This window comes from Dendrobates tinctorius, unplaced genomic scaffold, assembly GCF_039654945.1.
Source record: "Dendrobates tinctorius isolate UK_male_01 unplaced genomic scaffold, ASM3965494v1 ptg000060l, whole genome shotgun sequence".
In the NCBI taxonomy this organism is placed as follows: Eukaryota; Metazoa; Chordata; class Amphibia; order Anura; family Dendrobatidae; genus Dendrobates; species Dendrobates tinctorius.
Window position 1 is genome coordinate 62,754,591 of NW_027361728.1, and position 27,616 is coordinate 62,782,206.

A 27,616-nucleotide genomic window follows, 5' to 3' on the forward strand; every position below is an offset into this window, starting at 1 on the left:
TTTACTCACATAAATAAAACATTTTATTAACAAAAAGGCACACAATGAAACTGTTAACAATGAAACATATTTACAATATGCACATAAATTATTAACAAGTGCACTGTTGGTCATTATCACAGAGCTTGGAAGTTTCAGGGAGGTTTTGCCTTAGTCTCTTTGTCAAATTAAATAAGGATTCCTAGGCCCGGCTGTAGCAGCATCCTTTCATTCAGATGGAAACCGTGTTACCAACTTCTTCATACTGAATAATAAAATACGGGTAGCTCTGGTCATCGTTAAATATAACAAAGATCTGAGGTTCAAAGAAGTTGTCCACACAAGAATCATATAGGTCGCTGGTTATGTCTCCTGGGTTGAGTGGAGGAGGCCTCCTCATGGTGTGATTCCCTACGATGTATCTTCCGGTTAAAACCTTTGCCAGGAACATGTAGTGAACTCCTTTTTGTGACCTCTTTGAGAAATTGTGAGAATAACTTGCTTTCCTGGCAAAGTAACTGCCCTGTCCAAACATAGTGGCATGTTTCCCACAGACTCGTGGGTCAAAGTTATGTTTGCAAATCCCATCAACAACGTCCTGGGAGGTCCCGTGAAACAGATGTCTCTCGTTCATAATCCTGTCCAGTCCGGTCATCTTCCTGGCCATGAATTCTTTTTTCCTAGGAGAAAGGCGATAACACAAGTTATAATTCTGGTTCAAGGAGGCCTGGATTTTCCATCACAGTACTCCGCTTATGAAGACAATGGCAAGACTGACCACCATTGTTATACCACACCTTAAGTGATCGGTCTCCTATTTTAAAATCTAACCCTTTATAAGTCCCCGTCTCACTAAGCGATCTCGGTAGCGAGATCGCTGCTGAGTCACAACTTTTGTGACGTAACAGCGATCTCACCAGCGAGATCGCTATGTGTGACAGCGATCAGCGAGCGGCCCCCCTGCCGGTATCGCTGCAAGAAATCTCTGGACATTTCTTTGGTCGTTAGTCTCCCGCTGACCAGCACGCATCGCTGTGTGTGACAGGCGGGAGACCAGCGATCAGGTGTAAAAAATAATAAAAATAAAAAATAGTTATTCTCACCTTCCGACGTCCCGTACAGCCATCCTGCCTCTCTCCACGCTCCGGTCCCAGTGATCCGTTGCACAAATGACCGCGACACTGTCTTATTCCTCGAGACCGTGACATCTCGCGGTCATTCGTGCAAAGGATCACTGGGACCGGAGCGTGGAGAGAGGCAGGATGGCTGAACGGGACGTCAGAAGGTGAGAACTATATTTTTTATTTTAATTCTATTTTTTTCAGCGATGGCCAGCGATGCCGGGCGCTCGGCATCGCTGGTGAAGCTGTCTGTGTGACAGCTCACCAGCGATCACATAGCGACTTACTAGCGATCCTGACACCTTGATATCGGTGTCTGGATCGCTGGTATGTCGCTTAGTGTGACGGGGCCTTTAGAGTTGAAGCCTGTTACCAGGTCAAAAGGGACCAGTTTTAGTCTATTTTTTAAGCCCTTAACCCTAGGGCCATTTTTAGTTTTCATTTTTTGCTCCCCTTCTCATATGGCCATTTTTCATCTGAAAAAGGCCATATGAGGGCTTTGCTTTTTGCAGGATATTTTGTACTTTTGAATGACACCATTGGCTTTAACATATTGTGTACTGGAAAGCAGAAAAAAAAAAAAAATAAAAAAAAAAGACTCCAAGTGCAGTGAAATTGCAAAAAAAAAAAGTGCAATTCGTCTTTTTTTACCATGTTAGCTAAATGCTAAAACTGACCTGTCATTATGATTCTCCAGGTCATTAAGAGTTCATAGACACCAAACATGTCCAAGTTCCTTTTTATTTAAGTGGTGGTGGTGGGGGGGGGAGAGAAAGCCTTTTTCTGAGCCTTTCAGTGTTTCAATTTTTTGTGATCTAGGGCTGGGTGAGGGTTTATTTTTGAGCGCCGAGATGACATTTTTATTGATACCATTTTGGTGTAGATACGACCTTTTCATCGCCTGTTATTCTGTTAATACATTTTATTGCAATGTAATATAAAAACAAAAATCATATAGGACAACATCAATGTAGAGGTGCCAAAGAGACCTTTCCCCATGTGGTTGTCTCCAAACTACACCTAAAGGATACTCCTGAGCATAATATTACCATCAAAAGAAATTAGAGTAATAGGTCCAAATGTATAAAAAGGTATAAATTTATTGTCAAACCACAAAATACAATTAAAACAAATATACGACTAGGATCAGGTAATGATGGCAACAAATGCCTCAACACTCAAAGATGTACCACCATATAGGTAAAGTGCCTAGTGCAAATACACATATGGGGACTAGATGAGGTAGAGGTAAGAACATTCCAAAAATTCTTGTAAGTGTGCGCTAAATCATTGGAGCCTCCCTCAGTCTCCCTAGTGCTACAAATGCTTACCCATAATGTAAGGAGTCAGGGCACGCGCCGGACAAATCATTGTGCCCCAGGGAAGCAGCGGTTCTGAACTCTCATTGATGCAACAAAGGACTAACAAGGAGCCAAGTGCAGAGCTGGAGTGGCATTGCACATGTATGACAATAGCTCCAGTCACACATTACAGGAACCATGTTCTCATTACCGGTGGTGGTGGTGGGGGGGGTCTCACTTTCTCGCAAGATACCTAAAGTATTTTCTGAACTCTAACTTCAGATTAGTCCATGTTATATGTGGATGCAAAAGGTGGAAATAATTAACTACAACCTTCAGATATGAACCATGAAGTTACAATGACAGAGCTTTCTAGAGCCAGCCAGTAACAAGTAATATGTAATCTACCCCCTCTGTTATCGACCTCTCACATCCTCCCACAAGAATGTGATTTAATAAACTGAAGTGCAAGGCAAAAAAGGAATTTAAACTCTTGTGCCCTCAGTTCCCCAACCCCCAGTGTAATTCTGGCTGTTTGCTTATTTAGCCATGAAGTGCCACCCTCTGCAATGCAGCTGGAAGCGGCTGACATTTCCTTTGTGCATAGGTCAGAAGACATTTTGCAAGGTCTGAGACTATTGTAGCACTTATGCTTTTGGTTGGAATTCTCCTTTAAGATCTTCTCCACTGAATCGCTCATGAATGTTAGATTGGTGGGGTCCTCACTATTTGTACAAACACTGATGCACAATAATTGGGATTCATTCAAATTATGGACAGCTAGAATAACGAACTGCAACCAGGGGGCATACGCTATAAGTCAGGCAAGAGTCTCATCACACCTGCCACATTACATCAGACATTTACCTTTTATACTTTTCCCACAAGAAGAGGTTCTGAACTCGGATTATTTTTAATATTCGGTACTTGGTTTCGGGAACAGTTTTGTGAAATAAAGAGTAAACTGTTCTGTAACTTTTATCTTCCTTTGGCATAGGCACTTGGACAAACTCCTGAGATGAGTCCATGGGAATCCAGGTTTCAGGGTAGAAATTTGGGGCCGTGACAGCAACAGGAGATAAGAATTGCAGAGCTGCAGTTTCGGTTATTGCAGGGGCAGCTGGGGATACTCCGCTCAGTGTCCTAGGGCGAGACAAACAGGAAATTCAATACAATGTTTTATGGGACATAAAAAGCATATTGCAACGCGCTAGTCCAATTAAAAAACTTTCTGCAAATCAAGATAACAAGCGATGCAGCAACAGGTGCCGACACCCAGCTTTCCTACAATCCTGAACAGGAAACCATTCATAAGGCCTCATTCACACGTCAGTATTTGTATACCAAAACCAGGAGTGAAACTTACAGAAAAAAAAACTATAACTGAAAGACTGACACATGTTCTCTGTTTGGGAGACTCCTGGTCTTGGCATACAAATACTGATGAAATACTGATGTGTGAAGTAGGCCTAAGGGAGTGAGGAATGTATTCTGGTAAATCTAGGCAGACTTCCCAGCGGAGGTGGGGAGCCCTGTCGTCATGTTGATTACCGCATAGCACTTAATAGGATGAGAAACTCAGACTTGTAATTTCACATACTGTGCACTGGGTTCTTTTTTTACCCTACTCTTCACAAGAGGGAAATTTTAGCCAATGCTAAAATAAGGCAGAGGTTAAAGTGTAGCCATAAAATAAATGGCAAACGAGCTGAAAGCAGTCAGAAAAGGAGAGTTGCCTTATGTAGACCGTTGGAATACATTTTGTAGGGGGAACCGATTTCAAGCTGAGCCAACACTAGAATTGTAAAACCATTCATTCTGAAATCGCTCAGAAGCGGTATGGGGAGCGAGGCCAGACGAGCGCTCTGCCCACACACAGACTGGATAGGCAACCAACTCGGCTTTTAATGTAACCCATTCATATCGTTAATACCGGGAGAGGCTCCAAGCATAAAATCTGCTGAAAAATGATGGACCCCTGAGTGGAGATTATGCTCTTCTTTTAATCCTCTACTTACATTAATTCTCACAGATTAAGCTTTAATATCTTCACCTTTTATATGGTTTACATGTACAGTATATACTGTAAGATTTATGCACAGTGGCTACCTAATACTGTTAGCTTCTTTTACATGTACCATGTTTTTGCTGGCCGTTTTAGCGGCCCCAATAGATTTCTATGGGGGTCGCAAAATCGGCCTCCAAAAATTCCACGGTGCACCATGTGCTGTATGGCTGTGAGGGCCATATTTGTGGCCGTGGAAAAAAAAAATCAAGCCCGGTCAATCTTTTTCACGGCTTACAGACACTGCCCCCATCCAACATCAATGGGGAGGGGGGGGGGAAGAGTCGCAAAAACAACAGAAGTTTGTTTTTGTGGTGCAGTCACTTCAGGTTTTGCGGAATGCAGTTTTTCCCCTCCCAATACTTCTTCCATTGAATAGGAAACATGAAAAACGGTGATCCGCAAGTTCTTTGCAGTCAGTTATGGCTCCAGACAGTGAAAATTACAGCGATATGGCCCGGGAGGAGAGCACAGCTGATCGATTCGGATGAATTTACAAGAAAAAAGGCAGGAATACACAAGTGTGCTCCAGTCCAGGCTGGACTGACATTTCTTATGGTGGTGAGCAGCAGATAGTAGATGCACCAAGTTCATTAGATCCTACACTTTTAAGCCACGTTCACATGACCAGGATTTAACATCAGTATTTGCAAGCCAAACCCAGGAGTGGGTGATAAATACAGACGTGGTGACGTGTTGCCATTATACTTTTCCATTGATTGCTCCACTCTTGATTTTGGCTTAGAAATACTGATATAAAATACTGACCAAATACTGAACGTGTGAATGTGGCCTTATGCATGCGTTGAATATAAATACATAATATCTAAATATATATAATATCTCAACTTAGTAATAAATGTACAGGATGAAAAGGAAAAAAAATGCAAGATTATAAATACTGACATTTATACCAGGTTAAAAAAAAAAAAAAAAAAAAAAAGGCAAGTGACAGGTCCCAATAAGGTATTACTTAGTAACCAGACGGACCCCTACTAATCAGAAAAGCGGGCTCTGAAGTGCCCAGTTTGTATGGAGCAATGCCTGTGGATGCTTGCCACGGCTGCCTTCATTTTCTATAGGACTGCTGGAGAGCAGAGCCAACTAAATGCTCTGTTTGTTATGACCAAACGGCTTTAATCAATTAGGTATTTTTCACAATGTCCATCCAAGCCAGTGGACATATACAGAGTGGACACAGCCCAAGGAGAGGAATGAGAAGGGTAAGGCCTTACCGCCAACAAGGGCCTTAGTAATGACAGAGCGATGGACGTAACAGAACATAAACAGGAAGATAAAAGCAATGTTCTCCATTGGCAACACAACAAACTGTACCATTTATGACCCAGTAATGAATCATGAGCTTCCTCCTAGCAGGGTGCCCAGTTGTCAATACAAACAAAGGCCGGTGTCACATCGTGTGATAAACAGAAGTGAGCCGCCTGCCACTTCTGCCGTACAGGGCATGTGATCAGCCACCGCAGGGCAATGCACAATGCCAGAGAATTATACAGATACTTTATATGCTGCAAGACAGATATTAAAAAACACAACACATTCCTGTAAATGCTGATGGAGATTAGGACCCCAGCCCTGCTGCCTCCACTCCATTACCTCTTCATAGCAAGAGGTGATCAAGCTCAAACTTGTCAGACTTGCGTATACCTCCAAACTAAAAATAGCAGACAAAACATGTGCCATTTTTTTGCCTTTCATTCACCTCCTACGTGCAGCTTGCTAACGAATCTATGGAGACTAAGAACTCTGATAATGTGTAACTGCTCAGTCTCCTTCTGTAACCTGGGGCCCTTACTAGACCATGCATGTCAGGCCTCAAGGATAACCGCGTGTTCCCAGATACAGGACTGCACAATCCTGCTGCCAGCTGTGCATGAAATGCCATAAACCGCTTCAAATCAAAACAGATTACACCGGGGGACGCGCCAGATAAACGGTGACATCCACTCAAGTCATCACTGCCGTGGAACGTGACAGATACTCTGACAAGGTTCACAGTGTAGGATGTTACCGGCGGTCAGGACTATTCTGGTTCAGACCCAGCTGTGTTTGTGGAAAGCCAAGAGCACAGAATTTGTACCGTCATAACACTGAGATCATGGAGTCTGATAAGAGAATACAGCCAGGCAGTGTGAACGGATAAGAGAACAACTACCTACATAGATGTGAAGAAACACGAGTACACAAATGGAGGAATACACCTAGACGACAACTGGCAAACTATAAAGATTAAAATATGGACCGCCACATCAACAATCGTTAAGCTGATCCTTTACAACACATAGGAGATCAGTTTCCCGATTTTAAATCAGAGCACTTGAAATATTCAGTGGCATTTACCAATAGTAAATCATTTCCACTTACTGGAGATGTGGCAATAACAGGACAGAAGACCGAAACAATGGCCGCCTTTTGATCTCCTTTCGGAAACAAGCGTTCTGCTGGAAGCCATCTTTAATGTTCAGGATATATTGGTTGTGCCATGTAACAAATCGGACTTCCTTCAGGCCACGACAGTTGGCTTCCTCTATCAGCTTCACAACAGGCTGTCATACAAAAGAAAAAAAAAAAAAAAAAATACAGGGTCACCACCATAGACAGACAAGACATTTTGAACAGTTCGTGTATTACTATAATGAGTTAATAGACTGATAAGTAAGTTTACCTCTGAATACTCTCGCCACCCAAAGTGATCTCTGCAATAGTATTTCCAAACTGTATGGTAATTTGAGGCAGTGCCGGAGGTAGACGGGGTAGACAGTCGTCGGATTTGGTCAAATTCAAGGCTTTCAAAAATAGTCATGGAGTCCAAGTTTAATACACAGTCATGTCCCCTAAAAAACAAAGTAATACATGGTTAGTCATCAGTGGAAACTAGCCATCTAAGATTATACTATATGGAAAAATTACTACAGTGTAAACGCATTACTTACAATAGGGTGCCTACCCGAGTGTCTAAATCTCATTCCCAATTTACATAGACTGCACAGAACTCACATAACCAATGATTTATTGGCAAGTGACAGGACTACGGTGGACATAGTTTACCTTGCTGTTACTCAGAGGCCATCAGTTAGGACCAAAAGTAAAATAGCTCCAAATTAAAAATTCTATTAGCAAGTAGTAGATAAGCCCTGTTGTGGCTATGGATCCACCCTGCCCACAGGAGAAAAAAAAAAAAAAAAAAAAAAAAGATTGGCAACCTATGGGCTCCATATGGAGATGGCACACAAGACAGACTCTTGAAGGGTCCTGCAGAGCTGTGATGGGGTGTAGCCTTTGCCCTATGTGTATATTCATACACAGATTTACTGCAGAAAGATCTGTGGCAGAACATGAATGGGACCTTTGAAATCCAAACCACCCTGTGATAGCAACAAGATGTGGTTCTCTCTAAAGAGGCTATATCCAGAGTATACCCAGAACGCTGCAGTGATCACTTGACTCCACAACAATTTTTTTCTTCATTTTTCCAAAATTGCTAAACAAGTCTCTGAACAATTTCCCAATAGCTGGCTAAACCAAACACTGCACAGATCCAAGACTGGGATCTGAAATCCATGTGCGATTTTCTTGTACAACCCCATCTGAATGGAAAGTGAGGAATTAGTGATCTAAATGGATCATCTGTTCGACAGCTGGAAGCAGAAACGTGAGCTAAAAATGAAACTGGGCACCGTTCAAGAACTGAAAATGCTCAGCCCTCCCGTGTGCTAGTCACTCTGGTCTAACACAGCCCAACTAGTTAACCTTCACATCTCCAAGGTAACGCGCACCCCATATCCTTATTAACCGGTAATATATCCGACATACGACGCAACACTGAAACAAAGGAAGCGGCAGCTCGTGAGAAGCTAAAGCCACGCAGAGTGTAGAGAAGAAATACGCGGTATACTAGGCAGAATTCCCAGTAAAATACTGTCAGGCCCTATACAACCCGGCATGCATGTGATGTGTGCATGCTAGGAAGGAATTTCTGGCATCAGCGTAACTGGGCAGACTACTGCTATCTAAATATGTGCTTAGCACGACTATAAATAATAATTTGCATGAGAAAGACTGAGGCTGCAACAGTGTCTCTCACGCTAGCTCGCTCAGGCTGAACATTTTGCAATACAGAGACTTCTTAGAATAGGTGTCATTAACCATGACTTCACCGCAGTACGTCAGCCTCCAACTGTAAATTATGTCGGAGGAGTTTATCCAGTCCATGCCTAAAACTTTCCATCTGCGATTAGAAAGGATATAAAAAAAAAACCGCAATAGGACATGATAATAGGGCTCAGTATTTAATGACAAAAGGAGCCAATAGAAGGGAAAGCATGTGAGGAAATAAAGTTTGACAAAAGACAGTGTCCGTAATAGTGGAGTTATTACAGGAGTCAAACAAGTATCTGCCTCTTTGGGTCAATAAGACGGAGGTTCACACAGTGATCAGACAAAGCAGAGTTCAGTTTTTGGACACCCCTGCTGGTCAGGAAAGAGACCTGTAGCCATGTAGGGATAGGAACGGTGTTCACAACATATCAGATTTAATATGCTGGGCTTCCATGGCACAAGCCATGCTACATGACAGCCAGTTGGCTACATACAAGTAGATCGGCGGTGGTGCACTGGCCCACAAATTTTCTATGTGCACAGAATAGTCAATATGATGTCATGTTATTGACAGCACATCTGTATACACCGAACAATGTGCTGCTGATCATTTTTAAATTTGCTTAAAAATTATCGCAAAGGGTATTTGCTTTGCTCACCTGTTTACACTGGCTGCTTATCAGGAAACAGAATTCCCCAGTTACTGGCTAGTCTGAATGGACCATTGTTCTACAGTGACCATTCACTCCCAGTGGGTAGAGAGCTACATTCAAACATGTGGGCAAGATCTGCTCATTAATGCTATGACTAAAGGGCCTGTCACACTAAGCGATATCGCTAGCAATATCGCTATAATGTCACTGGTTGTGTAACGTTATAGCGATATCGCTAGCAATATCGCCATGTGTGATACTTACCACCGACTGCTCCCCCGCTGGTTATCGCTGATTGCGCGAGAACGTCCTGGGCTGTTTCTCGTCGTCAGCTTCCTGCTGTGACGACGAGCGACGCATGGACGCTGGCGGGAGGACATCTTCATCGCCTCGTCTGACACGCAAGTAGCGACCCCCGACCCCTGCGATGTCGCTGGTGAGATCAGTCTGTGTGGCAGCTCACTAGCGACCACTTAGCGACGTACCAGCGATCCTGACCGCGTCATATCGCTGGTATATCGCTAAGTGTGACAGTACCTTAAAGCCCCCGTCACACAGCAATCTCGCTAGCGAGATCGCTGCTGAGTCACAAGTTTTGTGACGCAACAGCGATCTCACCAGCGAGATCGCTGTGTGTGACAGCCATCAGCGACCGGCCCCCCTGCCGGGGATCGCTGTTGAAAGGTCTGGACATTTTTGGGGGTCGCTGGTCTCCCAGGTACACATCGGGTTTCTAAGGGGCGGGCGGTGCCAAGAAACCCGATGGGTACCTTAGTTACCAGCGCGCTGATGCAGGGAGCTGGTAACCAAGGTACACATCGGGTTTCTAAGTGCCATGCGCCCCTTAGAAACCCGATGTGTACCTTGGTTACCAGCTCCCTGCACCAGCGCGCTGGTAACCAAGGTACACTGCGGGTAACTAAGCGACGTGCGTCGCTTGTTACCCGTATGTCGCTGGTCCTGATCGCTGGTGAAGCTGCCTGTTTGACAGCTCACCAGCAATCATGTAGCGGCACAACAGCGATCCTGACAAGGCGATATCGTTGTCGGGATCGCTGGTGAGTCACTATGTGTAACGGGGCCCCAAGGGTCCCATCACACACAGCGATCTCGCTAGCAAGATCGCTGCGGAGTCACAAGTTTTGTGACGCAACAGCGATCTCACCAGCGATATTGCTTGTGTGACACTTATCAGCGACCGGCCCCCTGCCGGGTATCGCTGATCATCCTCAAATGGCCTGGACATTTTTTTTTTTTTTTCGCTGGTCTCCCGCTGGCCAGCACGGATCGCAGTGTGTGGCAGGCAGGCGACCAGCGAGCTGGTAACCAAGGTAAACATCGGGTTTCTAAGTGCTGCGCTTAGAAACCCAATTACCTTGGTTACCAGCTCCCTGCACCAGCGAGCTGGTATCTAACGTACACTGCAGGTAACTAAGCGATGTGCGTCGCTTGTTACCCGTGTGTCGCTGTCCTGATCGCTGCTGAAGCTGCCCGTTTGGCAGCTCACCAGCGATCATGTAGCGACACCAGCGATCCTGACAACTTCATATCGTTGTCGGGATTGCCAGTTGAGTCGCTAAGTGTGACGGGGCCCTAAGGGTCACGTTTCACTTAGCAACGCACCAGCGATCCCGACAACGATACGACCTGGTAGGGATCGCTGGTGCGTCGCTAAATGGTCGCTAGTAAGCTGCCAAACAGGCAGATCTCTTCAGAGACATAGCAACGATCCAGCGATCCTCGGCGGTCGTTGGTACCTTGTCACAGCAGCTTTTCTGAACGATTCCAGTCCCTGAGTTCTGCATCGCCAACGAGGTTGCTCGTTGGGTCAAACACAGCGAAGCACGCTGGTCAGCAGGACACAAATTAAAAAATGGCCCAGGACATTCGAGCACGATAAGCGATATCCAGCGGGGGAAGCCGGTCACCGCTGCGTGTCACATGTAGAGAGATCACTGGCAAGGTCACTGTTGGTGACGCTTCAGCGTTCTCTCTATGCGAGAAGGGGGCTCTATTGGGTAGGGGCCAACTACCATCTGAACCAGTGGCTGATGATTACCATCTAAATTGATTAGCTCTATGATAGTTTACTGTCACACACACTTTTGACAGTCTTAATGTCCCTCTACATCTGTATTTATACATAGATACTGATTGAGTAGCTCTTCAAGCACATAAGTGGACATACGCTCTAAATTTATGTTGTGAAGCCCTAAAGAATACACATCCAGAATGCAGCTTCACAGCGCCGTCAGCTGCTCGAGAGCAGCCACATGCGGCTGATCTGTGACAGGAAGCCTGACAAGTTTACATCCCATGATGTGGTCACAAACTGTTGAAAAGTGATGGTAATCTCTTAACACCTCAACATAAACAAGCATGGGCACATCAGTTATCACCACAAGGATGATTAATAGCCTGGTTTTCTTAAGGGCCTGTCACACTAAGCGATATCGCTAGCAATATCGCTATAACGTCACTGGCTTTTGTGACGTTATAGCGATATTGCGAGCGATATCGCTATGCGTGATACTTGCCTCCGACCGCTCCCCCGCTGGTTATCACTGATCGCGCGAGAACGTCCTGGACTGTTTCTCGTCAGCCTCCTGTGGCACCGACGAGCGACGCGTGGACGTCTTCATCGCCTCGTATGACAGGTAAGTAGCGACCCCTGCTATGATCTACCTATGTGGCAGCTGACTAGCAACCACAGCGATGTACCAGCGATCCTGACCGCGTCATATCGCTGGTCGGGATCGCTGGTACATCGCTAAGTGTGACAGTACCTTTAGATTCTCAAGAGTCACATCTTCCCAGTCAGCTTGGATTAACTTTGTTTGCAGTGATATCACTTGGCCACATAATCCTCATTACCGCGCACGGTACACTGGTACAGCTTAGCTTGTTCCTACCGGGAGCTACTAGGTGTCCCGACTTCTGTAACAGTGTTACATCAGTGGGTTGTACTCTGCACAGGGGTATAGCTATTAACAAGGTGTGGATTGATAAGATGCCAGTACTGGGCAGCATGGTGGCTCAGTGGTTAGCACTGCAGCCTTGCAGCGCTGAGGTCCTGGGTTCAAATACCACCAAGTTTCAAAAACTGACCGTCACATCCAAGCATAAGCATAATGTAAACAGATGCTTAACCTAGAGTCACCAACTCATACATTCAAACAAAAAAGGAAGCACACTGTAGCGCCATAACATGCAAACATGAAATATGAAAAAGGAATTGCATTACTGCATTAGAAATATAAAATTTGAGAAAGTTTAGCGCATAAAATGGCCAAGTTATGTGTACCTGGAAGCCACGGTAAGGCATTTCTCATTTTCCAGGACCCTATCTAATGCCAATCCTCACTTAGGTTCCCATTTAGATGACAACTTCAGTCTATGTAAATTCTCTGTTTAGACTGAAGTTTTATGCGCTAAACTCTCATTTTTTTCATACTTCTAATGCAGTAATGCAATTCAATTTTCATGTTTGCATGTTATGATGCTACAGTGCGCTGCCTTTTTGGTTCAAATACCACCAAGGACAACATCTGCAAGGAGTTTATATGTTCTCCCCTTGGGTTCTCCAGTTTCCTCCCACATTCTAAACACATACTGATAGGGAATTTAGATTGTGAGCCCCAATGGGGCAGTGCCAATAAGGTCTGTAAAGCGCTGCATAAGTGAGTAAAATAAATAAATACACGTGTATTTTAAATAAACCCGCCATCTATGCATTGTACAGGTGCACAGATACATGCTCCGCGAGTTACGAAGAAGAGGGGTTCAGCAGTCGCTGAATTGATTGAACTAACTAGCTCAATCTACTGTAAATTCTCCTGCAATGACAACTACACTATTGTTTAATGAGAACAGTTTGCATGTACTTTGTTAGAATTCCTTCCTCATTTTGCTGCTTATTATCCTTATTTTGAGCCTTGTACTTCTTGCTGAGGTGTTGCGTGCCGCCTACCCTGTGGGAAAGCTGACTGGCCAATTAGAACGGATATTATAGTGCATATTTTAATCACAGCACTATGCACTTACACCTACGGCTCCTCAGCCCGTAATTACCCAGGCTGCTGCGTGACACTACAAGAGGACAGATGAATGTAAAGCACGCGCAGCAAGGACGGCAGCGAGGGTGTGGAAGAGGAGGTCACAGGCTGAAGTTTAATAGATTGTCATGCTCCTTGTACCTTTTCTAAGCTTGCTCTACAGATTTCCAGAGAAAGCAAAGCCTAGTGTAATTAGTTTACGTTATATAGGGAAAGGAGATGGAGGTGCCGCATAAGGCGAGGCCAATGGTCCCTAGTAACGCATCTATTTCTGGGGTCCAATGACAGTACTGAATGTTACAATCCCAACATCATAACAAGTCCCAATCACATTGGCAGGGTCCACCAGCAATTACGAGTTATGTGTCCATCAGCTGTCTGACAAACAATTTAGTAGGAAAAGTTGACGTTTCTCTACAAACACCTTTTGAAATAGTGGATTTTGTTTATAACCAATTTTGCAAAAAATTGCTACACACAAAAGCAAAGAAAAATAGTCAGACACAAAGGAGTTACATGCAAAAAACATTTGAGAAAGTCTTTGCTGCCCGTGGCTGTAGGACAAGTCTTATCTGCTACGTTTTTTTCTCTCTCCGTACAGAAAAAAACAGGAGCATAAATCCCATACACTTGCGCTGTTCCATATACAGACATCCCACATATGTACTGTGCAGGGCTATAGACTAATACGAGAAGCTACAGCCTGGATTAAGGGATTATTTAGGACAGAGTAAGGAGACTGACACACACGCAATGTGCCGTTTTTCAATGCTTTGTAGGAGAAAGCATTTGTACTGCAGAGTTTTCAGAGGCTGTAATCAGACAGCACCATTTCATTACTGCAAGTGTCACAAGGCTGGGAACGCCTGAACGAGGAGATACAGATCAACAGTTGCAATGACTTGTATAAAACAAAATATACATGTCCTTTATTCTAAGCAATATGATGTGACTGGTAATCAACATGTCTGTCCATGACAGTCCTTGGGTAGAGCTTGATGTAAGGACCATCTGCGGGTCTACTGACCAACAGCCCCAAATATGCCAGTGTATTGTGGTCTGTACTTTTACTGTGTTTTATGAATACCACACCTTTTTCCAACGAAGACCATTTTTTTTTTATCAGTGCTTGGATAGGAAGATCTACTAGACGCCGGGGAAAGCTGAGAAATAAGGGTGGCTATATGGATTGTCACTCAACGGAACCACCAGAAGACGGTAACTCCAGAGCTTCTACATAGATGTTTTAATTTTATTTTTTCAGCACATGAAAGTGTGGAGAGTCAAATTTGTGAAGTCATGAGCTACCTTTTCGTACACAGAGGTTCTCAAGTTCCTGAATTCTGTTTTTCATTGTTCTCAAAGCACATGAGATGCTGAACCTGAGACAACGATCACTTCCTTTGTATACTATGATGCTTGAGGAACACGTGTGAGAGAATGTATATACACACACTTTTAATAGCAGTAGTGTTTAGTGATATCCACATGGATAAAGTTTTACCGTGATGTGCCTTCACCTGGAGTAGAACGTTCGGTCACTCAGAAGTACAGGTAACCTCAGCTCCTTGGTAGGCACATATGGACAACCAATCGATAGTGTGGTCTACACAAAGGCGATGGACTAATTGTCACAGTTGACAACTGATAGTGCAATAGCTGTATATTTCAGGGAACTCTAGCAGTCTATATAGAACTACCAAAGAGCTGATGTCAACCAAAAGAAACAAGGGTGGTCTACAGCAGCGCTTCTCAACTCCAGTCCTCAAGGCTCACAATAGGTCGTTTTTGGGATTTCCTTAGTACTGCATGGATAATGGAATTCGCAAAGAATCCAACATTTTTCTCTCTCATACTCTTGAATCATGACCTGTTGGGGGCCTTGAGGACTGGAGTTGAGAAAATCTACAGGATCAATTGTCATGCAGACTACAATGCAAGGCAGCTCAAGTGTCCTTCAACCCCACTAAATCCAGTTTGTTAAATTATTCCTTTAAAAAAAAATAAAAATTCAATTTTATACAATTGGAAATTCCCATAGTAAGTAATGGGAAATTGCTGGGATCATTAGGCTATTGCAAATCCTATAGGGCCTAACTTTTCAGACTCGCACAGATCCAGATAATGAAGGAACCGCATTGCTGCTTTATGAACAACTTAAGGCATTATGCAATAAATAAAAACAAAAACCCTTCTACTTTGTGAGAAACTGCACAACATAGGTTGAATGAGATTTCCACCATAGTCCGTGTGAGACAATGCTCTACAAACTATATCCTGCGGTATAACTGGCTTATACAAGCTTCATGATCTCATAGGAGACAATCCAATCAAGAAATTAGAGTAATAAACTTGATCGAAGGTAAACAGCCCCTACATGAACCGCTTAGTCTATGGCTCGGTGCTTCATGACAGTCAGAACTAGTGAGGTTTATATAGAAATAGGCAATATGGAGAAATGCCCACGTTAGATCGGTGCGGCACCACTGAGGAATGAGCCGTTCACGTGCAGTTGCTTGTGTTACATCCTGTTTTAGTGATAAGGACTTGATAAGCAAAGTGGAATCCATTAGTAAAGATTGTTTGCAGTTCTCTAATTGACAGCTTTGTTCCTTGGTCCATTTATCTATTATACAAAGTTGGGTGTTTTCTTTTGCAGACAGACCCTACATAATGACTTGTGCACTGACAAATGAAACCATAGGGCCTTGCAGAGATCAGAGTGGGCATGAACACATAGCACTTGACTGCAGAGCTAACCTACATACAGCAAGTCTCATGTAAAATGCAGGTCAGCCACAGTGCATGCCATCTGCAGACGACGCGTTTGGCAGCCTAGTTATGAGCCCTAAACGCATTAATAGAATCAGTTTTTAGTTTCCCTAAACATCAGCTAGCTACAAACCCATTGCTTTTTATAAAGTAGGCACAATTTGCCCAGTATGAAAAAACTTTCCCCAAAAGTGTTCAGGTTTATATCTAGTTAATTTATATTCAGGAACTGCTATATAAAGATTCTATGGAGTCCCCCCACTACCCCTTTATTACAAAGCGGAAGTGTTTGGGTATGTTCACACAGGAGCTACAACTCTACTCCAAAATATACTTTAAAAAATAAGCCTCTTATTCATTTCAATGGGGAAAGGTCCACAGCGATTTTCTTCTCCAGGCTTAGGTCACCTGGAAGCTGATTTCTAAGGATTAAACAGCAAAAATAGTGGAATTTGGGAATATGAGAGACCACGGTCAGCATGATGTCCGAGATGAAGCCAGCCACGGTTCCCACAAGGGATAATGGGGTAGTGGACATTGGGTTATTACAGAGTTTGATACCAATGCGAGAGACAACTGAATAGTAATGAGGAATACAAGAATCAATATCCTTTAGTTAAAAAAAATAAATAAAGTCAAACAACGTGTTTGCAGAAAACGTGGCTATAAATAAAGGAGCGTTTTGCTTTGGATCATCATTAAAGGTAATTGCCATCGGCCCGATAGCTCTCATCTTCTGTAATCTGCAGGAATGAATGAGTAAGCCGCTTTGTACAAGCCCATAAAGTGTGCTGATAGCACGAAAGCAGGAATGTTATCGCGTACCGCCCTCAGTAAACACATCACGAGAGCGCTCCTCACTTTGCTGTATATGGCGGTATACATATAGCAGAGGTCAATTGTGACGCTCCAGATTCCACTGTACCCGTGATTCAGATGGAAGATGGGGGGGCAATCCTGCAGCTTCTAGACAAAGTATAGGACACAGAACATAAAATGGGTCAATGGGACCGGAGCGCTCAGCTGTGCCTGTTAACACTGCATTACAGCGCATTTACACCGGCTCAGGAAGCAGAAGCACTTGTTCATGAATGGATAGCCCTCTGGGGGAAAAGAGGGAAATGCTGCTGCATGCACAAACTGCTATGCAATAAGCGCTAAGCAAAGGGTTAAACTAGAGCCTCAGCGACTTACAGGTGCCAGGCACTCCCAAAACTGACCAGATTATTAAATAATGAAGCCACTTGTGGTTGCAGAACCTCCAGGACGACACTTCAAAGGGCCCCAGCTTCTGGGATCGTCGGAGTAGAAACCAATTAGTCGGATTACATATGGAAAAGGCAAAACGTGAGGCTGATGGGACCCACACTGCTAAAAGTCGTAGCCGTCAGGTGACAACTCAGAAGTCCTTTCCAGATGGACGCTAGTATTGTATAAAACGAAACTGGGATGTCAATGGAAAGAAAAGAAAGGAGCAGGTGCACACGTTCAGGAATTGGCAGCGCTTTGGAAGCAGCACATGTCCACTGCATCCAAAGCAGGTGAATCTACATGTGCTCATTGAATTGTGCGGATTCACCGCGTCCAATACTAGTATGGATGACATTTATCTTGTGGAGACTCGTGTATCTGCAAGATAAGTAGACATGCTGCTGTCTGGAGAGACATGCCACATGTCAGTCTCCACAGGTAAGCTGCAGACACCTAGTGGGCATGCGATTTCGAGAAATGCCATTCACTATGCTGTAACATCTGGAAGCTGCGTGTTGAACGCTGCACAAGTACGCAGCGTCCAACCCACAATGTTTGCCAATCGGCTGCACATACCCTTAGACTGACTGTTGGCTTCAACAATGGGATTACATACAGGAAAGAACAATGTCTACCCCGATGGTCACTTTGTTTCCCCCCTCTCCATAAACAAGCAGGAATTATCAGCCTTAAGATTTTCACTTATAAATTAGCATAGCGTGTTTAGACTGCGGAGGAGACCCATGCTGCGGATCTGCCACACTGGGGGCTGTGAGGTCACGCTGCACAGGTGTGCATTCCTTCCATGGGGAATAATTAGGCAGCAGAGTGTAATTACAGGGAAAAAAACATCTTTCCCAAATAGGATGGGACGGAACAGGTTTATTTTGCAAGATTTCGCTAATGTCACAATGTAATTTTATGTAAAATTTTATTCACCGCTCAGTCACCACCCCTTCACTAAATTACAGTTCACAACTAGACAGGCGGGCTTGTCATTTGGGTTTTGTCTAGAAAGTGCCATTACACAACATGGTAATGGAGGGAAGAAGAGAAAAAAAAAAAAAAACAAACAAAAAAAAAAAACTTACAGATCTGGTAATCATAGTTGTGATTAGTTACACTATATGGAAAACCATGGCTCTCTTAAGGGGGTTTACGAGAGCACAAATAAAGATCTGATTTTGCTTCCCCCCTTAAAAAACAGCTCCGCTCCTGTCCATGAATTGCGAGGTATTGCAGCTGAGCCCTCCTCAATTACAATGATCCCGAGCTGCAATACCAGGCCCAGCCTATGGGCAAGTGTGGTGCTCTCTCTTTGGCAACTTCCCTTGAAGATAGGCTGATTACAACTCCAGCAATCAGTTGGAATCTGTGGAGAATCTGCAATAGAGGGGCATTTACACTGCAAGATCATCATGAACAAGAGTTGTTAAAACACTCATATCACCCAGTGAAAACAGGCTGCCCATCATCCAACAATGAGCAAAATGCTCATGTATTGGACCAAATAATCTTTTGCACAGCAAAGAAATAAAGATTCTTGCCAGTGCGCAGTCCTGTATAGTCAGGACTCACTGCCGAGAACTATGGCAGTCTGCAGGCACTGAGTGATCTAGTATAAATCGCTCAGAGGGTAGTGTTTATTTTGGTCTCCCTGTATAAATTGCCAATGGGAAAGTATTCAGATTGATAGTCATATCATGCTGCTAAATTTTCACTACAGCGCCACCACAGGAGAAAAAGCTTTACACATGCCCATTTATACAAGCGAGTGGAATAATGCAGGGCAGAAATGGTCCAGAGGAATGTTCAGCTCTGAGAGGAGGCTCCTAAACAGATCACACATCCCTAATATATGCGACACCTCAATTTGCTCACATGACTTGCGTACCTGCCGGTCTCAATGTACGCAGGTCGGATTAATCCATCATGTACATTGCCGCTTACGCGGACAATGGGCAGGTCGTCTCAGGACGTGCTCCAGGTGCCTCCATTAAGTAAACGATTACCAAATTGTGAAATCAGAATAAGGCAGCGATGGCAAACGGGGAAGCTGTTTTTCTAAGTTACTGTATCAAGGTAGAACAATGGGTAGTGTTATGGATGATGGGGCACTACTTTTTTGCACTGCCAAGGAAACGAGGTTTACAACCAAGAGGAACAATATAATCCTAGTAGCCACTGGTTACCAGAGAAGTCACCTCATCCTTGGACTCTTGACCAAGTAAAGTGAGGAGCTGGCAGTTTCCTGGTTCAGTACATGGCTCAGCTGTAAATCCACAGGAGATTAATTGCTCCAGCCAAGTAATGTGGCGACGATGCAAGTCATATGCTGGGTTGGCTTGTTTGGGAGCCTCTGAGGAAGGATCAACACTCAATTATTTGTGTCTCGTCACCAGGTAACTCAGCATCGCCTTGTGTTCACTTGGAGACGGAGGTTGAGGTGACCAAGGAACCTATTGAGCGACTAAAAGGCCAACAGTAAGACTGACTGAGATCAACCTGAAGATGTAGGTGCACATAATCACGAGACTCCTTGGATCATTCAACATCACATAAAACAGGGATATTCTTGGAATAGATACCTTACACAGAAACTGACCTGAGGCTCATCACGCACCCACGAGACTACTAGAGCAAATTACTGGCCAGTGACGCCTGTATGTATGGTAGGAGAGCTGAGGCCAATGATTATCTTCAGCAGTCATGTGCATAGAGGACATGAGATAAACTGCAGAGAAGGAAAGACTTGGGGGGCACACGATAGAGCTAGAACACCCTCACTTCAGATCCTTGTTGCCGGGGGGGGGGGGGGAATCTTGAAAAGTTTTTCTCCTGGGCTCCATTCTGTACCCATGCATCAGATTAGCCTCTGCTATGGATGTGTAATCAACTATTCCAGGGTGTTACTGCTGAACCTGCATGCATTTTGGATGGGGAGAGCAGAGTGAGCTCGTGCCAGACATATCTACCATAAAAATAGAAGAATCGGATGTTGGAATTTGAAATGAGTGACCTTTCTGTCCCCCATTAAACTAATTTAATCAGGGTCAAAAAACTCCCAAACACAGATAGTAGCTGGCTGAAAGTTTAACTGGCAGCCATATCTCCCAACTTCTCCATACACTAGAGCACTTGATCTCCCGAGCGCTCCCGTGCTCTCTACAACATTTGTACTCATACTAATTAGACTGTCAACCTAGCTTGCCAACATTAGGATAAAGTGTATGGGGGCCTAAAATAATATACCTAATTTCCAGGCATATGCAACTCTTGAAGGTCAAAAGAAGTTAAACTGCCTAAATCGTAGTTCAAGCAAAGACAAACTACACTAGTATACAGCCATCATTGTAACTGCCCAGTGGTAGAACGGTTTGAAAATATCTGACATAAGAAAGGTTCCTGGAGGTAGCCTTCCCTCACTTTTCCACTTCACCACAGTGACACTTGTACAGTTGCATTATTTGCTATGAGGCTGCAGAGCCACAATAGCGGCTTTGTGAATTAAGTAGGGTTATGAGATTTAGCAAATCACATCAAATAAAGTGTTTTGAAATATTCTAAGTATCTAAGCCAACACGATCCCTCCTTAATTGCTGAGGCTCGAGTTATCAGAATACTTATAGGAATTCTAAGGAGAAGGACATGGCCATATTTCACATGTAACATTATACTTTGGGGGAAAGTTTGGAAGAATCCTGAGTGGCTTTTAGCCACATTCTTACACACCATTACTATAGGCAAGAAAACAAAAACAACCAAGTACAATGAAGAGATTAAATACTTACTGATATCGCAGTTTGATCCGGTCACTATCTGGGCTACAGTATAGTCTTTCCATATGTTCCTGGGAATCGTCATTTACACTTTGCCACGTGCCTGTGGCTTGCCTCCTAACTTGCCAGTGATATGGCAATACCGTGTGATGCTTTTGGCAATCTTTACCATAAAAACACAATCCTTGTAAAAAGTCCACACAAATGTCAACTCCATCCTTATGATGGACGTGATATTGCAGCTGGTTTAGAAGTTCAAACACAAGCAGAAGAGACGCCTCCTCAGTTTTGTCCTCAAATATCCCGACCTTACTGTTTTGGCTCACATTGTATTGGTCCAGACAGCTGGTGTCCTGGAATAACCCGGATGAGTAACTTTCTAACATTTTGTCTAAGGAGTTGGTGGAATCACTAGAATTCGCTTGTAAGAGAGGATCCTGGAAGGAGCTGTTGGCAGTGGTAGGAGCGGGTCCACTAGTGCTTTCTGATGGAAATGTTGGTTCGGTGCTCTCTAATCCACTGGTCTGGTCTTCATCAAGATCTTGGGTTGCGTGAACAGATGCTGTATGCTCAGTCACTGGCCCAAGACTGGAATCTCCAGATATTAGTGCATTATTCTGAGGGCAATGTTGGTCTATATCTAGTGCCTTTTTAACAAGGGGTTCGCATAAGTTACTAGCGTTCCCAGACTGATCATTGGACACAAATATTCCATTAAGAGTCCCAGATCCTAAGAAACTTGTAAAGATTGGCCGCAGAGCTTGAAGGGTCTCAGGGTTTAAGATTTTTGGGGCTGGTTTCTTCTTGAAACAGGGTTTCACTGGAGGAATTTTCTCCGACCGTCTGGAACAATCCACACTAGATGCTTCGGGAACCTTTAACGTACAGTCTTTATTTCTTTCAGAGTCCACTAGCTGCAATGAGCCTTCCATTTTGCTCACCAGTCTCCAGTCTGTCCTATATACACGGACACAAAGACATAATATATAACTACACAGCGAGATGTATGTTTAAAACCAGACTCCTTAAAGTACACAACCATAAATGAGCCAACGTTGAGACGACGCCACCATTCGTTATCATCCGCACATATGGAAGCAGACATGAAGGAATGTACGTAGCACATTGCAGTGGTTTGCTTCTCGGTATGTGAAGCCACAAATACCTTGAGCTCATCGCTTCATGAGATTTTTGTACACATCTTACCTTTTATTTGCACTGCAGTGTATCACAAGCAGGCCAAGCAAAACACACAGGCACAAGCTGCGTACAGACATAAGGTCACATACGTACGCGCACACACCCCGTCTTGCTCACTATCTCGCGCTCTGACACACACCCAGTCTTGACACATTCACATGGACAGTTTTTCATTCCCAAGTGTAAGACTTGGTGCCTCACACACACCCAGAAATCACACATCAGTGGGAAGAACACTGGTTTATTTTCCGGAGACTTTGCAGGAACCACAGTTAGTCACACTGGAAGCAATAAGTTTATTCATCACCTTATGGAAAAGAGCAAGATGGTAAAGTTAATTTAGCGTGGGGGGGTAAGATCCCTCACTAACCAGGTGCTATCCACCATATCTGCATGTGCAATTCTTCAAATTAAAAAGGGGTGAAATCCAAGAGGAAATGGCCATACGCCGTTTCTAGAATCCACACTGTGCGTAAAGTTCCGCAGAATGTGGAGGGGATCTTTCCGAATTGCATCTGAACGGTTGGTACGCTAATCCTCAGCTGTCTTTCCATGCGCACAACCACGGCACAGCTGACCAGTGTGGTGATCACAGCACAGCCCGAAATCACGCTGGGCGAAACATCTGAATAGGAAGGCTCGGGTCATTGCAACTAGGTCAACGCAAAGTGGTGTAAGAAGATCTCCGCTGGCCGTAATATACACCGACATGGAGTCCCTGCTGGCTGGCCATAAAATGGCTAGCCTTGCCAGTAGGGTGCCACCCTTCATGTGTGGTGGTTAGATAACAGTACAAACCCATTACACAACCACAGACAATATACATAAAAAAGTCCCATCTAGGAAATCAGAGACTTCTGGACCAAGGTCCAACACTGGGACAAGTCAAACATCAGATCATTCTACCTTTACTGAAAACAATGTAAAGTTCTGACAGATGACAACTGCAGACTGCCTTTTTACTATCACTACTGAAAAACAAAAAAACAAAGGAAAAAACAGAAACCATCTGATAACAGCAGACAATAACCTCTGTTCAGCCATGAATTCAGTACACGCAGGGGCCAGGTTCTGTTATAGTAGCTACAAAGACCCCTATACAATAATTATGTGTATTGGGGACATTTACAAAGCCAAGTCTGGCCTAGCATATGTAAACCAGTGCCTTACTGGGTACACCATGTCCAATGGATTTAGGAAAGTCAGGACAAAGAAAGGTGCAATAAGGTATTGTTCATCACATGCATTTTGGGCTGGGAGGATTAGGGCAAACTACAGAGGAAGGGTCAGCAGGTATGACACTTGGAAATTTCCCCCCATTGTATCTACTTAAAAGGACCACTAAACCTAAAGAAGATAAGCCCCCAATATCATTCCCTCCTTAGGTTGTACAATGCACTAATTTCCATGCCCGACATGGCTGCACAGGGAATAGACTATTCTACTGTACTGCAAGTGGCTATAACAAACATTAGGATAGTACGGTCCCTTTAAAAAAAAAAAAAAACCCACAAGGCTTGGAAAAAGAAAAAGTTCAGTAGGACGACTACTTATTGTACGAAATGAAGTCGTGAAAGGAGTATAACGGGGAATACAGTACATAGCCCTATACGATGTCTGCCCCACTTCACACAAGTGGTCACTATGCGGTGGAGATTTTCTCCAGAAATTGGGAGCCTTAGGCTGTGTGCACACGCTGCGGATTAGGTGCGGATTCATCCGCGCGGATTTTGTACAATCCGCAGGTTAAACCGCAGGTCAAAAGACCTGCGGTTTTACCTGCGGTTTTGCCCTGCGGTTTTTCATCTCCTCAATGGAGGAGATGGCAAACCGCAGGAGAATCCGCAGAAAGAATTGACATGTCAATTCTTTCTGCGGATTGAAAACCGCAGATAATCCGCGCGGAAAATTCCGCACCGTCTGCACTGCGGTTTTTGATTCCCATAGGGAATCATTGTACTGTACACCGCAGCAGAAACTGCTGCGGGTCCGCAGCGGCCAAAACCGCTGCGGAACCGCAGCAAAATCCGCAGCGTGTGCACACAGCCTAATGAATGAGGGAATCTTCCTAGTGGAACTGCATCAGCTACGGTAATAGTGACCATTGTGGTACAGAAGGGGCTTCTAACAAACAAGTATGAGATAATTCTCAGTGATGTTTTCATGGAATTGCATCGAGAAAAAAAAAAAAAAAAAAAAAAAAAAAAAAAAAAGCGTAATGAGACCTCATTAAAGCCTAACAAGCAGGTCCCATGAGCCCCCTACACTAGGTGCAAACCTCCTCACAGCACCCATATTCGGCTAACGAAACAGGCCCATAGGCAACTATGTAAGGAAGAAGAGGAAGGTCATTATATCCCTGGTCACCAGTACAGGATAGAAGAAGGACTTATTTCATGGTGGGTCCAGGGCAGAAGGTCCACATTCCAGGGTAACATGATAAAATAATGAGGAATCATTGTCTATTGTGCTGCTATCTCCATGCACAGTACACATTCTTCACAGAGTACACCACACCAGCGACAATGAAATGACAAGCTACGAATACACAGCCACCATGGACGTCACAGTAACCAGCACTGATCGGCCCTAAAAGGAACCAGCAACTGGAACAATGGGAAGTGTTCTGTCCACATACGGAGCCCATGATCAGCCATCATTGTCTGCTGTGACAACCAACGATCAGACGCAACAGACTCAACTTTCAGCTTTTCATATCAGATCTTGGTTCTGCAGGTTCTGTATTATATAGGATATGGTCCCTATATGGCACTGTAGGCATTTACAGCTCTGGATCATGTAGGACACTGTCCCTGTGTAGTCCTGTAGGTATATACAGCTCTGGATCGTGTAGGACACGGTCCCTGTGTAGTCCTGTAGGTATATACAGCTCTGGATCGTGTAGGACACTGTCCATGTATAGTCCTGTAGGTATATACAGCTCTGGATCGTGTAGGACACTGTCCCTGTGTAGTCCGGTAAGCATAGACAACTTATATAGCTATGGTCCGTCTGTAGGACACGGTCCCTGTATAGTCCTGTAGGTATATACAGCTCTGGATCGTGTAGGACACTGTCCCTGTGTGGTCCTGTAGGTATATACAGCTCTGGATCGTGTAGGACACTGTCCCTGTGTAGTCCTGTAGGTATATACAGCTCTGGATCGTGTAGGACACGGTCCCTGTGTAGTCCTGTAGGTATATACAGCTCTGGATCGTGTAGGACACGGTCCCTGTGTAGTCCTGTAGGTATATACAGCTCTGGATCGTGTAGGACACGGTCCCTGTGTAGTCCTGTAGGTATATACAGCTCTGGATCGTGTAGGACACGGTCCCTGTGTAGTCCTGGAGGTATATACAGCTCTGGATCGTGTAGGACACGGTCCCTGTGTAGTCCTGGAGGTATATACAGCTCTGGATCGTGTAGGACACGGTCCCTGTGTAGTCCTGGAGGTATATACAGCTCTGGATCGTGTAGGACAGTCCCTGTATAGTCCTGTAGGTATATACAGCTCTGGATCGTGTAGGACACTGTCCCTGTGTAGTCCTGTAGGTATATACAGCACTGGATCGTGTAGGACACGGTCCCTGTGTGGTCCTGGAGGTATATACAGCTCTGGATCGTGTAGGACCCTGTCCCTGTGTGGTCCTGGAGGTATATACAGCTCTGGATCGTGTAGGACACGGTCCCTGTGTAGTCCTGGAGGTATATACAGCTCTGGATCGTGTAGGACACGGTCCCTGTGTAGTCCTGGAGGTATATACAGCTCTGGATCGTGTAGGACACGGTCCCTGTGTGGTCCTGTAGGTATATACAGCTCTGGATCGTGTAGGACAGTCCCTGTATAGTCCTGTAGGTATATACAGCTCTGGATCGTGTAGGACACGGTCCCTGTGTGGTCCTGTAGGTATATACAGCTCTGGATCGTGTAGGACACGGTCCCTGTGTGGTCCTGTAGGTATATACAGCTCTGGATCGTGTAGGACACGGTCCCTGTGTGGTCCTGTAGGTATATACAGCTCTGGATCGTGTAGGACACGGTCCCTGTGTGGTCCTGTAGGTATATACAGCTCTGGATCGTGTAGGACACGGTCCCTGTGTGGTCCTGTAGGTCTATACAGCTCTGGATCGTGTAGGACACGGTCCCTGTGTGGTCCTTTAGGTATATACAGCTCTGGATCGTGTAGGACACTGTCCCTGTATAGTCCTGTAGGTATATACAGCTCTGGATCGTGTAGGACAGTCCCTGTATAGTCCTGTAGGTATATACAGCTCTGGATCGTGTAGGACACGGTCCCTGTGTAGTCCTGTAGGTATATACAGCTCTGGATCGTGTAGGACACTGTCCCTGTGTGGTCCTGTAAGCATAGACAACTTATATAGCTATGGTCCGTCTGTAGGACACGGTCCCTGTGGGGTCCTATAGGCATATACAGCTCTATTATATAGGATCTGGTCCTTCTGTAGGACTGACCCTGCAGAACACACAGTAGGTGGTGCAGACAAAGCTTCCCCTCTCTGCAGCCATCACACTGACATGCTGTGTCCACCAAGCGCAAGTCGCCGTTCTGCAGAAGCGCCGGCCCGGGGCAGGGAGAGTCCGGGCCCCCGCACATGTCCTCTGTACAGACACATTCCAGTCCCGGCAGCAGGAAACCCCCCGCTTCCCGGCCCCAGACTACGTGACCCCAGGACTGGCAGCGCCTGTGCCCGCTCCGCACAAAGTTCTAGATCCAGCGAGAGGTCCCGTCAGGGCCACTTACCTCCCAGAGAGCAGGAGGGTGGCTCCGGAGGCAGCAGCCTGGTACGTGCTGTACGGGGAGGCTCCTACCCGGCTCTGCGCTCAGTACGTGTCAGCCGCCCCATCCCGCTGTGTCCTGTGTGAGCGCTGCCGGCGCGTCCTCACATGTTACATTAATAAATATCGCTTCCTGTGGCCCCGCCCACCGCGTCTGTGCACGACTCAGGGCGGAGCCGCACCACAGCACGGACAGCACAGGCTTCGGCGCCACCTGGTGGACACAGACATAGTCGCTGCGCGTGTGGTGCACTCACTGTAATGTACGGAAACATGGAGGACACGGCACAGGAAGAGAAGAGCAGACTGTGACACGATGCATGCGGCAGCTGCTGTCAGCCAGTGTGAGACGGCCAGAGCCTGCCATACACGCACTGAGGCAGATTGCCTGTAGATCAGACAGTGCACTAGTTGTCGGCTCTCTGTCACTCACATTATAGCTACATCTGACGTATATGCAGGGAAATCTGCATGTAAAGGCCTGACAGTTACCTCTTTGTGCCATACTGGGAGGGATTCTTAATGT

The 27,616-nt window shown here is 45.0% G+C and overlaps 1 protein-coding gene across 1 annotated transcript; it reads right to left on the reverse strand.

The window, feature by feature from the left end:
- TIPARP (TCDD inducible poly(ADP-ribose) polymerase) lies at positions 1-27,210 on the reverse strand. Its single transcript, XM_073579006.1, has 6 exons — positions 27,056-27,210; positions 21,105-22,049; positions 7,150-7,318; positions 6,849-7,030; positions 3,269-3,544; positions 1-659 (listed from the first exon to the last, which is right to left on the reverse strand). Exons 2-6 carry the CDS (start codon positions 22,022-22,024, stop codon positions 212-214), a joined length of 1,995 nt encoding a protein of 664 aa, XP_073435107.1. The 5' UTR covers positions 22,025-22,049; positions 27,056-27,210; the 3' UTR covers positions 1-211.
- Positions 27,211-27,616: the final 406 nt, after the last annotated feature.